We start from the raw sequence: 15,619 nt of genomic DNA, 5'->3' as shown, positions 1-15,619 counted from the left end.
ATTGCTGTCTATTTTAACTGGTTGTGATTCAATAACGTAATGGTACATAATGAAATGAAGGCCTCACTGGTATACCATCTACTTCTTTCCATCCACCCAGACATCTGCTTATGTACATTCAGCCGTAGGTTGCTAATGTTATGCAAATGTTGGTGTGTCGGCCTCCTTGTTTGTTCAACACTTCATTAAGAGCCGTGTCTCCATCATTAAACCCTATTAATAGGATTAGCGGGCAGCTGCCATATGGCCCCTGAAGCATACACTCTGTTACCCTACACTTACAGACAAGATGGGACAGACAACTGGACTACATGCTGCTTAATAACAGCTAGTGGGTAGAATCAGAACTCAATTTCCACCAATGTGTTCCGATGGCACTACATACATTGTGTTTAACCATTTGAAAAATGATATTTAATAAAAAAAAAAGAATCGGTCTAACTTGGTTGATAAACGTCTCATTAAGGCCCTTAAGAAGATGCACTCTTCCCAACGATGACTTTCAGTTATTAGGCGCTGTTTAAAGTGATGTTCCGAGTCACTAATATTGGCTTATGGGGAGAAACTAAAGTAGACATGACCTCACATGGGATACAGCATATTTATACCCTGACCATCTTGATACCCCGACCTCCTCTGCACCTCCTTCTCCTCCTCCTCCTCCTCTGATCACACCTCCTCCTCCTCCTCCTCCTCTAAGCCCACCTTCACCTCCTCCTCCTTCGGTCCCCTCCTCCCTCGGCCAGATGGTGCGGGCTTTTCTTTTGTTTACCCGCCGCTCCTGAGCACACCTCGCCGACCCTCGCGACCGGACTATGGAGCCTGTCTGCGCATCCTTTTCGGACACGGACAGGTAGGCGACTCTCCGGGCTCACGCTGAGTCAACTCGTTACCGCACGCCGCCGAGACATCAAAGGGCGCGCGGCGGCGGCGCCTTTCTTCTCTTCGGCCCGAGCGCTCGTTACCGTTAGCCAGCTGTTCCTCTCTATAGAGCGTAACCCGTGGAGTCGTGCGTACTTATGCGGTACTAAAGTGTATATATGAGCTACTTTATTAGTTTATTATTATTATATGAGTTATATTAGTGTTTAAAGTCCGAGTTTAGACACCTGTGGGGCGAGTTAAGGGCGCCGTAAAGTTTACTCGTGATTTCTCAATCAAACTTTTTTGTCAACGTCTTCGGCGGGAGGGGTTTCACCGTGTGACTGACACCTTGGAAGAGCCAATGGCCGGACGGTAGGGGCCTGTGTACATTACCGTTGTCATGGTTACGTGCTGACATTCCAGCGTTCCTGGAGAAAGGGGCGGGACCGAGCGCTCAGCACGGGTGGCTGCTCCGTCCGAAACTTTCGTAAACTTTAATACCAAAGTAACGGTAAAATGGTTTGTAATGAGAAAGAGCTGAAACACTACCATTTAAACACAATCAGACACAAAATAAGACGTTTTAAATGTAATACACGTTGGACCAGTGGACTAGTAATAAGTGTCTCACGTTGCTGAGCGGATGTTGAGATATGCGTTTATAAATGATATTTAATGAACCCCGAGAGCAGCAGTAGCCATTTCACCGACAATACTGACACTGATGCAAAGTGTAATAACTTCTTAAGCATCTTAATCATTTTAGCTTCTAGAAGCAGACTATTCAGGGTTCAACCTAAAGTTGACCTTGTGGTTAATATCTCCTCCGGACCCGCTTCAGGTGTGGCCTCATATCCTCATATCTCCTCTAATTCACAGTGCAGTGCTGCTTTCATTGCAACCAATAAACGGGAAGATCTCATCCATCCATATTGTAGGCTATTCTTTTTGTTAAAGGTGGTATATTTCTGAATGTTTTGATGTATTGTCTTGCTATAAAGCTAATAATAGGACGTCGTGAAAGAGGAGAGATAGGAAGAGGAGAGGGGATCTTTTCTAAACGTGATCTTCTTTGTTTCTCTGCAGGTGTCCGGGCTCATAAGATGTCAGGGATTCGCACGGTGATGATGGAAGCTCTGGCAGAACCTCCTCAGAACTGATGCCATGGCTGCACTCAGGTGTGACATTCAGATCCACCGCTCCAAGTTTCCAACGCGCGTCTCACGACAGAACACGATGACCGCCGCGGCCTCGCCGGCGCGCTCTGCACGCGCTGTGTGAACATCAACACCGCCCGCTCTCTGGAACTCACGACAACGACGGCGGACTTCTTCGAGAAACTATGTTCTGGCAAACGGAGACCTTATCCAAGAGGCGTGCAGTCGGTGGGAGTGGCCTCAGCCTCTCCCAGCCCCTGGGCCCGGGCCCCGCCCCCCTTCCGGCGGGGGGGCGGGTCCGGGCGGTGGAGGTGGCCCGCGGCAGGGCGGGGTACGGGTTCACCCTGTCGGGCCAGGGCCCCTGCCTGCTCAGCTGCATCCTGAAGGGCAGCCCGGCCGAGTACGTGGGCCTGCGGTCGGGCGACCACATCCTGGACGTCAACGACATCAACGTGTCCAAGGCGTCGCACGAGGACGTGGTGAAGCTGATTGGCCGATGCACCGGCGTCCTGAGGCTGGTGATCGCGGAGGGCGAGCGCCACAGGCGGCACCACCACCACCACCACCACCAGCGCGCCGCGGCTAACCGCACCCCGCAGCTGCCCGCCGCGTACCTGGACTCGGGTTCGAGCGACGACGAGTACGACCGTCACCCCGGGGGCGGAGCTAATAACAATGGGAAGCCGGGGCCGGGGCCCCACGGCGGCGGCGGCGGCGGCGGCGGCGGCGGCTGGTACAAGCCCAAGATGGACCCCAAGCAGCTGGGCATCAACCGGGCGGAGCGGGTGGTGGCGGAGCTGCAGTCCGGGGGCATCTTCAACATGATCTTCGAGAACTCCAGCCACTCGTCCAGCAGCTCGGACAAGGAGCGAGCAGCCGTGACCTCGCCGCCGACCGCCGCCGCCGCCGCCGCCGCCGCCGCGTCCAAGCCCCGCCGGCCCTCGGAGCCCGAGTACCCGTCGTACCGGAAGACCTCCCGTTCCCGTAGCAACCCCAACCTGCTGTCGGAAGAGGAGATGGTGAGGTTCCTGAACGAGGACTCTGTGTTCCTGGACCCGGACTTCCACCACCTGAGTCTCCAGGACCGCGAGCAGCGCGACGTGGAGGTGGAGGAGGAGGAGGAGGAGGAGGAGGAGAGGGGGGCCGACCTGGGGCTGGAGGCCGGCGAGGACATCCTCAACGTGGGCATGATGGTGGGCTACCTGGGCTCCATCGAGCTGGCCTCCACCGGGGCCAGCCTGGAGAGCGACAGCGTCCAGGCCATCCGAGGCAGCATGAGGCGTCTGCGGGCCGAGCAGAAGATCCACTCGCTGGTCCTGATGAAGGTAGGCCGGCCTCCATGCCTCTCTTTTTATGGGCGGCACGTGGCTCAGGAGGTGGAGAGTGTTGGCTGGTAACCGGAGGGTTGCTGGTTTGATCCCTGTTTGTCAGGGTGTCCCTGAGCAAGGCACCTCACCCTGACTGCTCCTGACCAGCTGGCCGTCGCCTTCAATGATTGACACCGCCGTCGGTGTGTGAACGTGTGCATGAATGGGTGAATGTTAGGCGTTATTGTGAAGCGCGTTGAGTGGCCCCTGGTTAGAAAGGCGCCGTATAAATGCAGTCCGTTTACCATTTGCCATGCTGATGATGGCTCCTTCCTGACTTCTGATTGGTCCCTTCCGCAGGTGATGCACGACAGCGTGCGCCTGTGCAACGACCGGGGCCAGGTGCTCGCCACCTACCCCGCCGAGAAGCTGGCGTTCAGCGCCTGCTGTCCCGACGACCGCCGCTTCTTCGGGCTGGTCACCATGCAGGCCACCGACGACGAGGCGGACCCCCGCTACGGCCACCAGGACGACGGGGGGCTGCGGACCTCCTGCCACGTGTTCATCGTGGACCCCGACCTCTGCCACCACCAGGTACGTCGGCAGCTGCGTGGGACGGGCGTTGGTGTTGCCCTACGCACCTCACCTGAGGAGGGAGTCGTGATTGACCCTCTCCACAGGTGGTGGGCAGTCGAGCCTTCCTAAGATGATAAGGGCGGCATGTGGCTCAGGAGGCAGAGCGGGGTCGGCTGGTAGCCTGAAGGTCGCTGGTTCGATCCCCGGCTCCTCCTAGCTGAGCGTGGAGGTGTCCCTGAGCGAGACGCCTCACCCTGACTGCTCCTCACCAGCTGGCTGTCGCCCTGCGTGGCCGACTCCGCCGTCGGTGGGTGAACGTGTGCGTGAACGGGTGAATGTTGGGCAATATTGTAAAGCGCTTCGAGAGGCCACTGGTTAGAGAAGTGCGGCGTAAACGCAGTACATTTACCATTTACAATTGGATTCACAGAGACAACACTTAATAACTTATTTTACGAAATCCAAGTAATGAACAATAAGGATGCATTCATTAACAATGGATACTTTTACTTTACCTAACTAACAATTGATTAACAGTTATTGTCAACGTCTTAAATTATAATCGAGAGTATAATTTATAACTTAATTGTCAACAGTTAAATTATAATCTAGTTATCATTTACTAATCATGTTCATTTGAACTAAGCTACTAATGTTTACTTACTACGGTTATGGTAAACCTTAATCCTTATCCCCTATGCTAATGTTATTTATGCTTATTGCTGCATTAAATGGTAAACAGACTGCAGTTATACCGCGCTCTTCTAACTGGTGGCCTCTCAAACTGCTTTAACATTCACCCCTTCACGCACGCATTCACACACCGACGGCGGAGTCAGCCACGCAGGGCGACAGCCGGCTCGTCAGGAGGTGTCTTGCTCAGGGGTCGATGTCTCCCTTGGACTAGCAACCTTCTGGTTACCAGCCAACCCGCTCTCCCTCCTGAGCCACATGCCGCCCCCTATAACCTATAACCTATAACCTATAACCTATAACCGTTAATGGTTAATATCGTACCTTCACTGTGAGGTGATAATGAACCACTTCATTGACTCCGCCGCAGGCCCACTCGGGGGTGGCCCGGAGGTTCGGCTTCGACTGCACCCCCGACCCGGACACGGGGGGCTGCCTGGAGTTCCCGCCCACCTCCCAGCCCCTGCTGCAGTTCGTGTCGGTGCTGTACCGGGACATGGGCGAGAGCATCGAGGGGGTGCGGGCGCGGGCCTTCCACGACCCCGACCACGACGCGCAGCAGAACCACAGCACCAGCAGCAACAGCGACAGCGGCATCGGCAACTTCCTGGCCGAGGAGAAGAGCAACCGGGTGCTGCTGGTGGACCTGGGGGGCCCCGCCAGCCACCACTGGGACAGCCCGCCGCCACCGCCGCCCCCCCACCAGGCCGCCTGGAGCTCCGGCCAGGCCCACCCCCTACCCCCGCCCCCACCTCCGCCGCCGCCCCCGCCCGCCCTGAGGAACGGACACTACCGGCACCACGAGCCGCAGCACTTGGCCGACCTCCACCACCCTCTCCCCCGCGCGGCAACACACCCACACCACTATCCCACAGCCAAGAGGGGCGGGGACAAGAGAGGGGGCGGGGCCGGGGGCGGGGCCGGGGGAGGGCTGGAGCAGCAGCAGCAGCGCTGGCTGCCAGTTCACGTGCTGCGGGACTGGAGGCAGCAGCACCTGCAGGCGGGCGCCGGCAGCGATCAGGAGTCCTACGCCGAGTCCACGGACGGCTGGTCCTCGGCCAACTGCAGCACGCTGCCCCCCCCCATGAGCAAGATCCCCGCCGACCGCTACCGGGCCCCGCTGGCCCCCGGGGACCACCTGCCGCCGCCGCCGCCGCCGCCGCCGCCGCCGCCGCTGGCCCCCGCCGCCGGGAGCCAGCGGACCCCCCCCCAGGCCCCCAGCGCCCGCGCGGCCGCGCACAAGGATGAGTGGGCCAGGAGGCTGTTTGGGGCCGGGGAGAGGGACCGGGAGAGAGACAAGGGGAGAGACAGGGAGAGGGAGAGGGAGAGGGACCGGGCCGGGGGAGGCAGGGAGAGGAAACGCGGGAGCGCCAAGACAGAGGAGAAAAAGGTAAGACCGACCAAAAAAAAGTGACGTATGATGTGTCACTCTTATCAAAAGTGTTATAGGACGCCTCTCATTGTTTTGGCGGCGTGTTCGTCTTGAATGTCCCCCTGTTCAGGAGAATCCGAACTCCGTTGTGTGTGTCCAGTGTGTGTCTGGTGCCCAGCGTCGCGGTAAAGCCGCTCTATTAGAGTGTTCACTAGAGCGAGCCCCCCCCCCCCCCTCCAGAGTCTACACCTGCTGGTCTTATGGGAGGCTTGTGTTAAAACTGACCTGGAGATGAGAACACACTAACAGTTGGCAGACGTCTCTGTTCCCCCCCCCATCCATCCCCAATCCACCGTCTCTCTGGAAAATTACTCTCCTTTCAGTGTGTGTGCGTGTGCGTTTGGGTATGTGTGTGTTTGCATTTGTGCGTGTGTGTGTGTGTGCGCAACATGGCATTTATGGAGGCTGTAAATGCATGCGTTCCTCCCTCGGCCCCTCGTCACTCTACTCTCCTGCCTCTTCGGCCCTGGTACCAGTTTATACTGGTCCGAGTCCAGGACTTGGTTTACAGAGGACCAGGTCCTAGTTTATACAAGACCGGGTCCTGGTTTATACAGTCCTCACGCTCGCTCTTTGTGAGCGTCTTAGAGTACGACGGCTATGTTTCAGTTTTTATATATATATATGTGTGTGCGTGTATGTGTTCAGGCATTAGAGTGGAAGCGTGAGTGGGAGGTATGTGTGTGTGTGTGACGTGTGTGCGTTTGTGTGTGTGACGTGTGCGTGTGTGTTTGATCTTCTCAGCGTGTGTGTACTCCGTTCTTTATCAGTATTTCCTCGGCCGTCGCCCCACCCAGCAGATTGATGGGTAATTTATCCCCACTCCTCCAGTATCAAACATCCATTATTCACCAGGTAGACATCTGCTGGTGCCTGCGGGCCACCTGCTGCCTGTGATAGGTCCACCCTGCCCTCTCAAGATGAGGCTGCCCTCAGCTCAACACCTGTGTTAGCAGGGCTGTTTGGGGATCGCTCCTTTAGCCCTTTATTACAATCAACATATCACTCAAGGTTGGCCTATTCGTCTTGAATCACATGTATCTCATTTTTCTCAACGCATTGAAATGATCCGAAGTTGTTTTTCACAACAACGACGTTTGAAACACATGAGTTGTAGTTGTGGACGGGTCCAACACAAACAAGAGGACAAAATGACGTCATCGTCACAGCATCGAGTTGTCAAGAGTCCGGCATTAAGGGTCCTCGACAGATTTATAATTTGAATCAATATTAAGTCTGTCAATGTTTGTGTTAGGGTTAGCATACAAGTGAGATAGCGACCATGATGCGACATTGTGTTGCATTGGTTACCAACGTTGGCTGGTAACCAGAAGGTTTGCCGGCTCCCGTCCCCGAGCAAGACGCCTCACCCCGACTGCCCCTGAAGTGTGTGAATGTGTGCATGAACGGGTGAATGTGAGGCAATGTTTTTGAAGCGCTTTGAGAGGCCGCTGGTTAGAAAAGCGTTGTGTAAATGCAGTCCATCTCATGTCTGTTGGACAGCAGACAGCGGTGTGCTGTGGCAGATGCTGAACCAATGCACAGCAGTCCTGGGGGTGGGAGGGGTCAGGCTAGGGCAGGGGGTGGGGCTAAAGGAGGCTCCTCCTCCTTTAGATTGTGTGCCCGACCGACGGCCACTTCCTGGAGACCTTCTCTCAGGGCGGCCGGAACCCAGAAGAGAATCCCAGGAAGTGTGTGTCTGAGCGGGGACGGTGACAGGAAGCGGGATTTAAACTTTAGTAAACATCTTTTGTTCTCGACACTAGAGATGCAGCGTTGGGGGAAGTGGAGCTGTAGGAAGGGCACAGAGCTACACCTTCACTTTGAACTGGGTGGAGCACAACTATACACATATTGGATCATCTGATTGTATTCTTTTACATTTATCTTCAGATTCGTTCAAGTTTTGTGGTATTCTGTATTTTTAATTTTTTTTGTATTTTTGGCATTATGTACTCAAAGGCTCGAATCATTGTTCATTAACTAGAGTTGTGTTTGTGACAGTAGTTGTTTGTAACTGTCCTTCCTACTCTTGGCCACGAGGGGGCAGTGTCGCTCTACTCAGAGTCCTGCCGTCGGTGACTCGTGTTGTAAACAAATCGGGGCTCCAACAGGGAGCAGACCGAGAGAGGTTAGGAAATCCAGAACTGTAAACTAAAGTTTGATTTGAATCAGATGTTTGAGTCAGCACTACCGCTAGACTCTTATCTCTAGGCGCACCATTAGGAGTGGGAGGATTTGTCAGTCGCTTTGGATTGAAGCGTCAGCTAAATGCCCTAAATGTAAACGTAAACTATGGTGCAGCCACACCCAGGATACTAAAGTCTTTATCCAGCTGGTTCCTAGCCAATCATTTGATTGGGTGAAAGGCATTCCATAAAGAGCATTACAGAACGGAGACTTTAAACAATATGCATCACTCAATCGCCTTACAAGTGTTCCACAACGATCATAAGCTGTTAACCCAAAGTGCCTGTCAGCAGACTGTCATCTCACTGGTGGCACGATCAACGCAAACACACAGATGAACGCACATGACACAAGCAGCCGGTCTCGCTAATGTGTGTGCAGACCTTCGCAGGGTACCATGCCAGGGTGCAGGAGAATGTTTGCGTTGCTTGGCAACAGCCTAGCCCCTAGGTTCCAGTGGCGGAACTGTTTGTGTGTGGATGAAGCCAAATAAAAGATGAAACAAACAAACAAATCCTAATCTGTCTGTCCCTGATTTCTGTGGCATTGTAAAATTGGTTAAAGGGGTACTTTGCAGAGAAACGGGGGGGGGTCCATTAGGGAAATAGCTGCTGAACCACTGGGTCTGTGGGACCATATAGCCAGGAGCTGCTGCACCAGTACGTCCCAGTGCTGGCTCTGCTGCACCAGTACGTCCCAGTGCTGGCTCTGCTGCACCAGTACGTCCCAGTGCTGGCTCTCACGCGCTTCCTCCCTCGTTTCCTTCGTCTTCATTAAGAGCACTAAAGGTGCTTTTCAATCGCTTTCTTTCATCGATAGGAACACACGTCAAACAGTCACGGTCACGCGCACGCACGCACACACACACACACACGCGCGCGCGCGTACATGCAGGACACTCACACACACAGTCACACACACACGTGACGCAGTGTTTCACGTCCTGAGGAGATCTACTCGGCTTCCTGTAATTCCGATCACATGGATAAAGAACAACACGCACAGTACATGCGCCGTCGCTAGGCAACGGGCTGGCGGCCATCTGATGAAACGCCTCCAGGGACCAAACTTCTGTGCGTGTGTGTCGTGTCTGTGTCTGTGTGGGTAGGCGTGTGTGAGTGTGTATGTGATTTTGTATCGGGTCTGCGTCTGTGTGGGTAGGCATGTGTGTGCGTGTTTGTGTGTGTATCAGGTCTGTGTCTGTGTCTATGTGGGTAGACATGTATGTGTGTCTATATGGGTAGGTCTGTTCGTGTGTGTATCATCTGTGTGTGTGTGTGTGTGTGTGTGTGTGTGTGTGTGTGTGTGTGTGTGTGTGTGTGTGTGTGTGTGTGTGTGTGTGTGTGCGCGCGCCGCAATGCAGAGCAGCATAGCCCAGGCCTATGCATGCCTGTGCCGTGTGGAATTCAGCATTTCAGTGGCAAAAAAACCGAAAGTACTGAAAGCGGCTGTGCTTCAAAAGACCCACAAAATCCATTCTCCGTCCATCTGTGTTGTGCGCTGTGCTGATCAGCTACAGTAGCCCTATTTACACCAGGGATGTCTTACCGCGCATTAGCCTCTCCATGTCCGATCGGTTCTGCTGCTTGGAATCGCATTAGTTCACCGTGTTGACGAGAACATCAGGCCAACGTGGGCTTCAGAGAACGAACACACGCGCACACATACACATAAACACACGCATACGCAAATCCACACACAGACACACACACAGACGCATTCATACACACACAGTAGGAGACACACACCTACACCCACAAGCTCACGCACACACACACATAGGCACACACAAAGCCAGAATACATACATACACATACACTCTCTCACTCTCACACATAATCTCACTCTCTCTCTCTCTCTTTCTCTCTCTCACTCTCTCACTCTCACTCTCACTCTCACTCTCTCACACAAACACACACACTCACACTCACACACACACTCTCTTACACTCACACACACACTCTCTTACACTCACACACACCCACACACACACACACACAGGCACAAACACAGCCAGGATACATACATAGGCATACACTCTCTCACTTTCTCACTCTCTCTCGCTGTCGCTCTCGCTCTCTCACGCTCAAACAAACACACAGACACTCACACTCACACACTAACACACTCCCACTCACTCTCACACACTCACACACACACACCCCCACTCTCTTCTCACCAGTGCCTGTGTGTGTGTGTCCGCAGGCGGGCCGGTTCCGGGGGCTGACCCGGGGGTTCCCCCCCCTCCCCCAGCGCTCTGGCGCCCGCCGCTCCTTCGGCCGCTCCAAGAGGCTCAGCCTGGCGCGCTCCCTGGACGACCTGGAGGTAAGGCCCGCCCCCAGCGCACCTGCACACACACACACCAACACGCAGGACGACACACACACACACACACACCAACAAGCAGGACGACACACACACACACACACACACACACCAACACGCAGGACGACACACACACACACACACACCAACAAGCAGGACGACACACACACACACACACACACACACCAACACGCAGGACGACACACACACACACACACACCAACAAGCAGGACGACACACACACACACACCAACACGCAGGACGACACACACACACACACCAACACGCAGGACGCACACACACGCACGCGCACACGCACGTGCGCGCGCACGCACGCACGCACACACACACCAACCAACCCGTAGGGCGACACAGGCACGCACACACGCACGCGCACAAACCCACATGCACACACACACGCACACACCAACATGCACACACCAACATGCAAAGCACACACACACACACACGTGCACACCCCAACATGCACACACACACGCGCACACACCAACATGCACACAAACATGCACACACGTGTGCGGGTATGATGATGACGATGACGATGGTGGTGGTGCTGATGATGAAGGTGGAGACGCACACAAAACACTTAACCTACCTCTGCTCTCACTCACTCATGCACACGCACATCAAACTCACACACCTGCACACACAAGTATAAAAACTAGCACATAACCGTCCTACTCTTAGTCACTGACACACACAGTCACACAGATAAGCACTCAGGTACAAAACTTGCAGATAATCAAGTTCTCTTACACACAGACGCACAAACACATGCATACATACGTTTATAAAACGTGCACAGACAGCCAGAGGACCTGCAGGCCCTAACAACAGCAGTTGTCTGCTTGGCAAAGTAAAGACTCTTTCCACGCACGCGACGCGTTCCCACGGCACACAAAACTCTGAGCCTCCCGTTCACACCTCTCATCCAGCGTCGCTTCTGAGCCAGCCTCACTCCCGGCTCCCTCCTGCTCAGAGCAACGTCTCACTCTAAACAGGCACTATCGCTCCAGCATTAAGGTCTGCAGTTAAGCGCTGCTCCAACGCCCAGTGTTGGGACAGCTTCTCTCTTTCTCCCGGTGTTTGTTCTTTGTCCTGTGGGTTCGTTATCAGGCCCTTCACCAGACGGGGCTGAGGTGCTATTTCAGTCCGCCACGGCGCCTCCCGCGCTGCCAGGAGGGCGACGGATGATCGGGACCGAGTCATTTGAGGAGCATGAGGTCCCGGGCCTCACAATATGCCCATTTACTGCCACCTTGCCAGGGTTGTTGTCGGCGGTGGGCGGCATGCGGTGGGGGTGTTCTGCCCTCACACGGGCGGTCTGTGACTGGAAGGTTGCAAGTACCATCCCCGGCTCCTCCTAGCTGAGGGTCGAGGTGTCCCTGAGCAAGGCACCTCACCCTGACTGCTCCCGACGAGCTGGCTGTCGTCTTGCGCGGTAGACTCCGCCGTCGGTGTGTGACTGTGTGTAAAACGTTGTGAGTCGGTGTGTATAAAAGCGTCTGCTAAAGGCCCTTAATGTAAATGTAAACGGACAAACAGTGGAGGAGGTACAGGGGAGGACGTACAGTGAAGGACTGCAGGAAGAGGAGACGTTTGTTCCCTCTGGTAAACTGTAGGTTTCCCACTATAGGTTTGATACATCTCAGAGATTAAGCCGTCTGAGCTTTCCCAAAGCACTTCCTCCAACTTCTTCCATCATTTTCATTGATGCACGGATTGTGGAACATGTAAACATACCCTGGATGGCAGGCGCTTCAGACCGGGCCTGGATATGGAACATGATGTCTGTTTCTATGTGGGGCCGGTTTGTGTTCTGTCCTGTCGTCTGATAGAGATCTCAGCCAGGCTAAACGTTTCCGCTGTTTACTGACCGTCAGCAGGACACACAGATCTGGTTCTGCTGCTCTCAGAACGAGGAGACCCGAGGCTGGGTTTATGGATGTGAAGAAGAGGCAAAGGAGACGAGGGGAACAGAGTCTACCGTGTTGGAACAGAGTCCACCATGTTGGATCAGAGTCCATCGGAATCCACCATGTTCAATAGGGATCTAACATGTTGGATCAGAGTCCACCATGTTGGATCAGAGAGTCCACCATGTTGGATCAGAGAGAGTCCACCATGTTGGGTCCAAGTCCACCATGTTGGCTCAGAGCCCTCCATGTTGGATCAGAGTCCACCATGTTGGATCAGAGAGAGTCCACCATGTTGGATCAGAGTCCACCATGTTGGATCTGAGAGAGTCCACCATGTTGGATCAGAGTCCACCATGTTGGATCAGAGAGAGTCCACCATGTTGGATCAGAGTCCACCATGTTGGATCAGAGTCCACCATGTTGGATCAGAGAGAGTCCACCATGTTGGATCAGAGTCCACCATGTTGGATCAGAGTCCACCATGTTGGATCAGAGAGAGTCCACCATGTTGGATCAGAGAGAGTCCACCATGTTGGATCAGAGAGAGTCCACCATGTTGGATCAGAGAGAGTCCACCATGTTGGATCAGAGTCCACCATGTTGGATCAGAGTCCACCATGTTGGATCAGAGAGAGTCCACCATGTTGGATCAGAGAGAGTCCACCATGTTGGATCAGAGGAATTTCAAGGCGAATATCTTTGAGGCTTGCACCCACTCACACTCAGCCAAGGTTAATGTTTTCACAGTAATAAGACCGATCATTCAGTCATTTGTCATCGTTACTCAAGGTCCAGCCTACACAATGATGGTCCAACCTTCACATCGTCACATCTGGTAGAAGGAAAGGATTCAAAAAACACAAACAAAGTAATAGACCCGAAACAGGCACAGAATTCCCACCCACCACATCGCAGGTCCATACGGTTCACAAAAGACTCAAGACTCACTTGTTCAGACAGAGTACCCCTAGACTCTGCATAACCTCCCCCCTTAACCCCCCTCACCCCTAGACTCTGCATAACCTCCCCCCTTAACCCCCCTCACCCCTAGTACGCACCTATTGTATTTTGTACAGCCTGGCACTTAAAAATAGTACTTTGTATGCATTGTGTAGCGTCTTATCCTCGCAGTCTCTGTTGTGTACGGGGAATGGGTTAACCTAGTGATGGTTAGTGCTTGGCACTTGGTTCTATGAACATCCTTACTGCACCGACAGAGATATATTGTTGATTCTCTTTCTCCTGACAGATGTACTTAATGTAAGTCGTTTGGGTAAAAGCGTCTGATAAACGCCCTCAATGTAAACACGGTATCATGCAGTCAAACGAGTTCTGAGTCCAGAGAGAAATGTTGACCATCACCCCGGTACGTTCTAGACGCCACCACACAACAGAGACTGCTGATCTGTGATTGGATAGTTCAGCCTGTCTGTGTGTGGGAGTGCATCCTCCCCCCCCCCCCCCGCTCTACTAAATCTACCTATTTCTCACTGTCGCTTAGTGCTGTACATTGGGGCCATCCACACACACAGAGAGGGCTTTGTTGGGCTGCGTTGTGAAGGGGGGGGGGATGGGGGAGGGGGGGGGTGACGGAAGTGTTGTCCCGGGCTTCTAATGAGCTTTGATGAGGAACACACTGGCATTCCACTCATTAGTAAGACCTAATAGACACACAGGGGCAACGCATACACAAACGCACACAGACACACACACGAAAGCACGCAGGCACGCACGCACGCACACACGCACGCACACACACACACACACACACACACACACACAAGTGCACGCGTGCATGATGTGAGGTCATACATACTCGATACTCTGTTATCCTCTCTCTCGCTCTCTCTCTCTCTCTCTCTCTCTCTCTCTCTCTCTCTCTCTCTCTCTCTCTCTCTCTCTACCTCTCTCTCTCTCACTCTCACTCTCACTCTCCATCTCTCTCTGTCCTTCCCTCCCTCTCTCTCACTCTCTCTCACTCTCACTCTCTCACTCTCTCACTCACTCACACACTAACGCATGCATTCGTTGTTGTGCATGCATGCATATTATGTGGGTTGTTTAAAATGTGTGACCTGTTACACAATGCTGTGATACAATGCTGCTTATTTTCCTCAGTGAAAAGAACACAGACACCTACTCTCAAACACTACCCAACCATCTCAATAAGGCGTGCACACACACAAACACACACACGCACACACACGCACGCACGCACGCACGCACGCACGTGCGCGCGCACCCGCACGCACACACAGATGAAGTGTTAAGCTAGATCACATTCCAATTCCAAACGATTTAGGTTGGATAAACATCGTGTTAAACCTTTCGACAGTTAACAAACATGTCTTGGAAAAGTAACTTAATTCGATGATAGGTCCTTCATGCTTTAGATCCCATAATAAGCGGCCATTGTTAGCGGCTTGTTTGCCTTCCAACACTCCAAACAAAAGCCTTGCTCAAGGGCACAAAGCAAATCAGTGTGGGTAGCGAAGACCTTTAAAGGGTAGATTAGTGTAGCCGATATTTAATCCAAACACATATCCATATAAAAACACATTCCTGCGTGCTTGTAATAATAGTTAAACTATATATATATATAATAGTTTATATATAGTGTATGTATATATATATATATATATATATACATACACTTATTTACATATATATATATATAATATAATAATATAATATATATATATAATATATATATATAGTTGAAATTGAAAACATATCTATTTTTCCAGCAAATACGAAGTTTAAGTTTAAGTGCTTACCTTATCTTAATTAGAGAGTGATTCCCTTTGCTTCAGCGAAGACCTGATTACAACTGATAAAGTCCACAAAGTGTGGGCATGTTTTTAAAAGACGTGACGTTGTGAGACGGTTACAGCAGCTCCTGTAGAACTGAATCTAAGTCAACCTAGTTACCCGTGTGCCCATGTTCCAACCTGACCTCAGCCCCATCAGAGATCCCATCTCACACTCTCACACGTGTCTCAGGAGGCAGAGTGGGTTGACTTGTAACCAGAAGGTTGTTAGTTCGATCCCCGGCTCCTCCTAGCGGAGTGTCGAGGTGTCCCTGAGCGAGGCACCTCACCCTGACTGCTCCCGACGAGCCGGCTGTCGCCCTGC

At 53.0% G+C, this 15,619-nt stretch overlaps 1 protein-coding gene across 1 annotated transcript in view; it reads left to right on the top strand.

Moving 5' to 3' along the window:
* The first annotated feature begins 699 nt into the window (after positions 1-699).
* LOC132453600 (regulator of G-protein signaling 12-like) overlaps positions 700-15,619 on the top strand; it is a 34,586-nt gene continuing 19,666 nt past the window's right edge. The window contains exons 1-5 of the mRNA XM_060046549.1: positions 700-853; positions 1,951-3,346; positions 3,689-3,922; positions 4,968-5,987; positions 10,425-10,544. Of these exons, the coding sequence (XP_059902532.1) occupies positions 2,207-3,346; positions 3,689-3,922; positions 4,968-5,987; positions 10,425-10,544 (2,514 nt within the window). The 5' untranslated portion in view covers positions 700-853; positions 1,951-2,206. The remainder of the gene's footprint in view (positions 854-1,950; positions 3,347-3,688; positions 3,923-4,967; positions 5,988-10,424; positions 10,545-15,619) is intronic.

This window comes from Gadus macrocephalus, chromosome 3, assembly GCF_031168955.1.
Source record: "Gadus macrocephalus chromosome 3, ASM3116895v1".
NCBI classification, from domain to species: domain Eukaryota; kingdom Metazoa; phylum Chordata; class Actinopteri; order Gadiformes; family Gadidae; genus Gadus; species Gadus macrocephalus.
The sequence above is the reverse complement of the archived record's forward strand: the minus strand, read 5'-3'. Positions and strand labels throughout refer to the sequence as shown.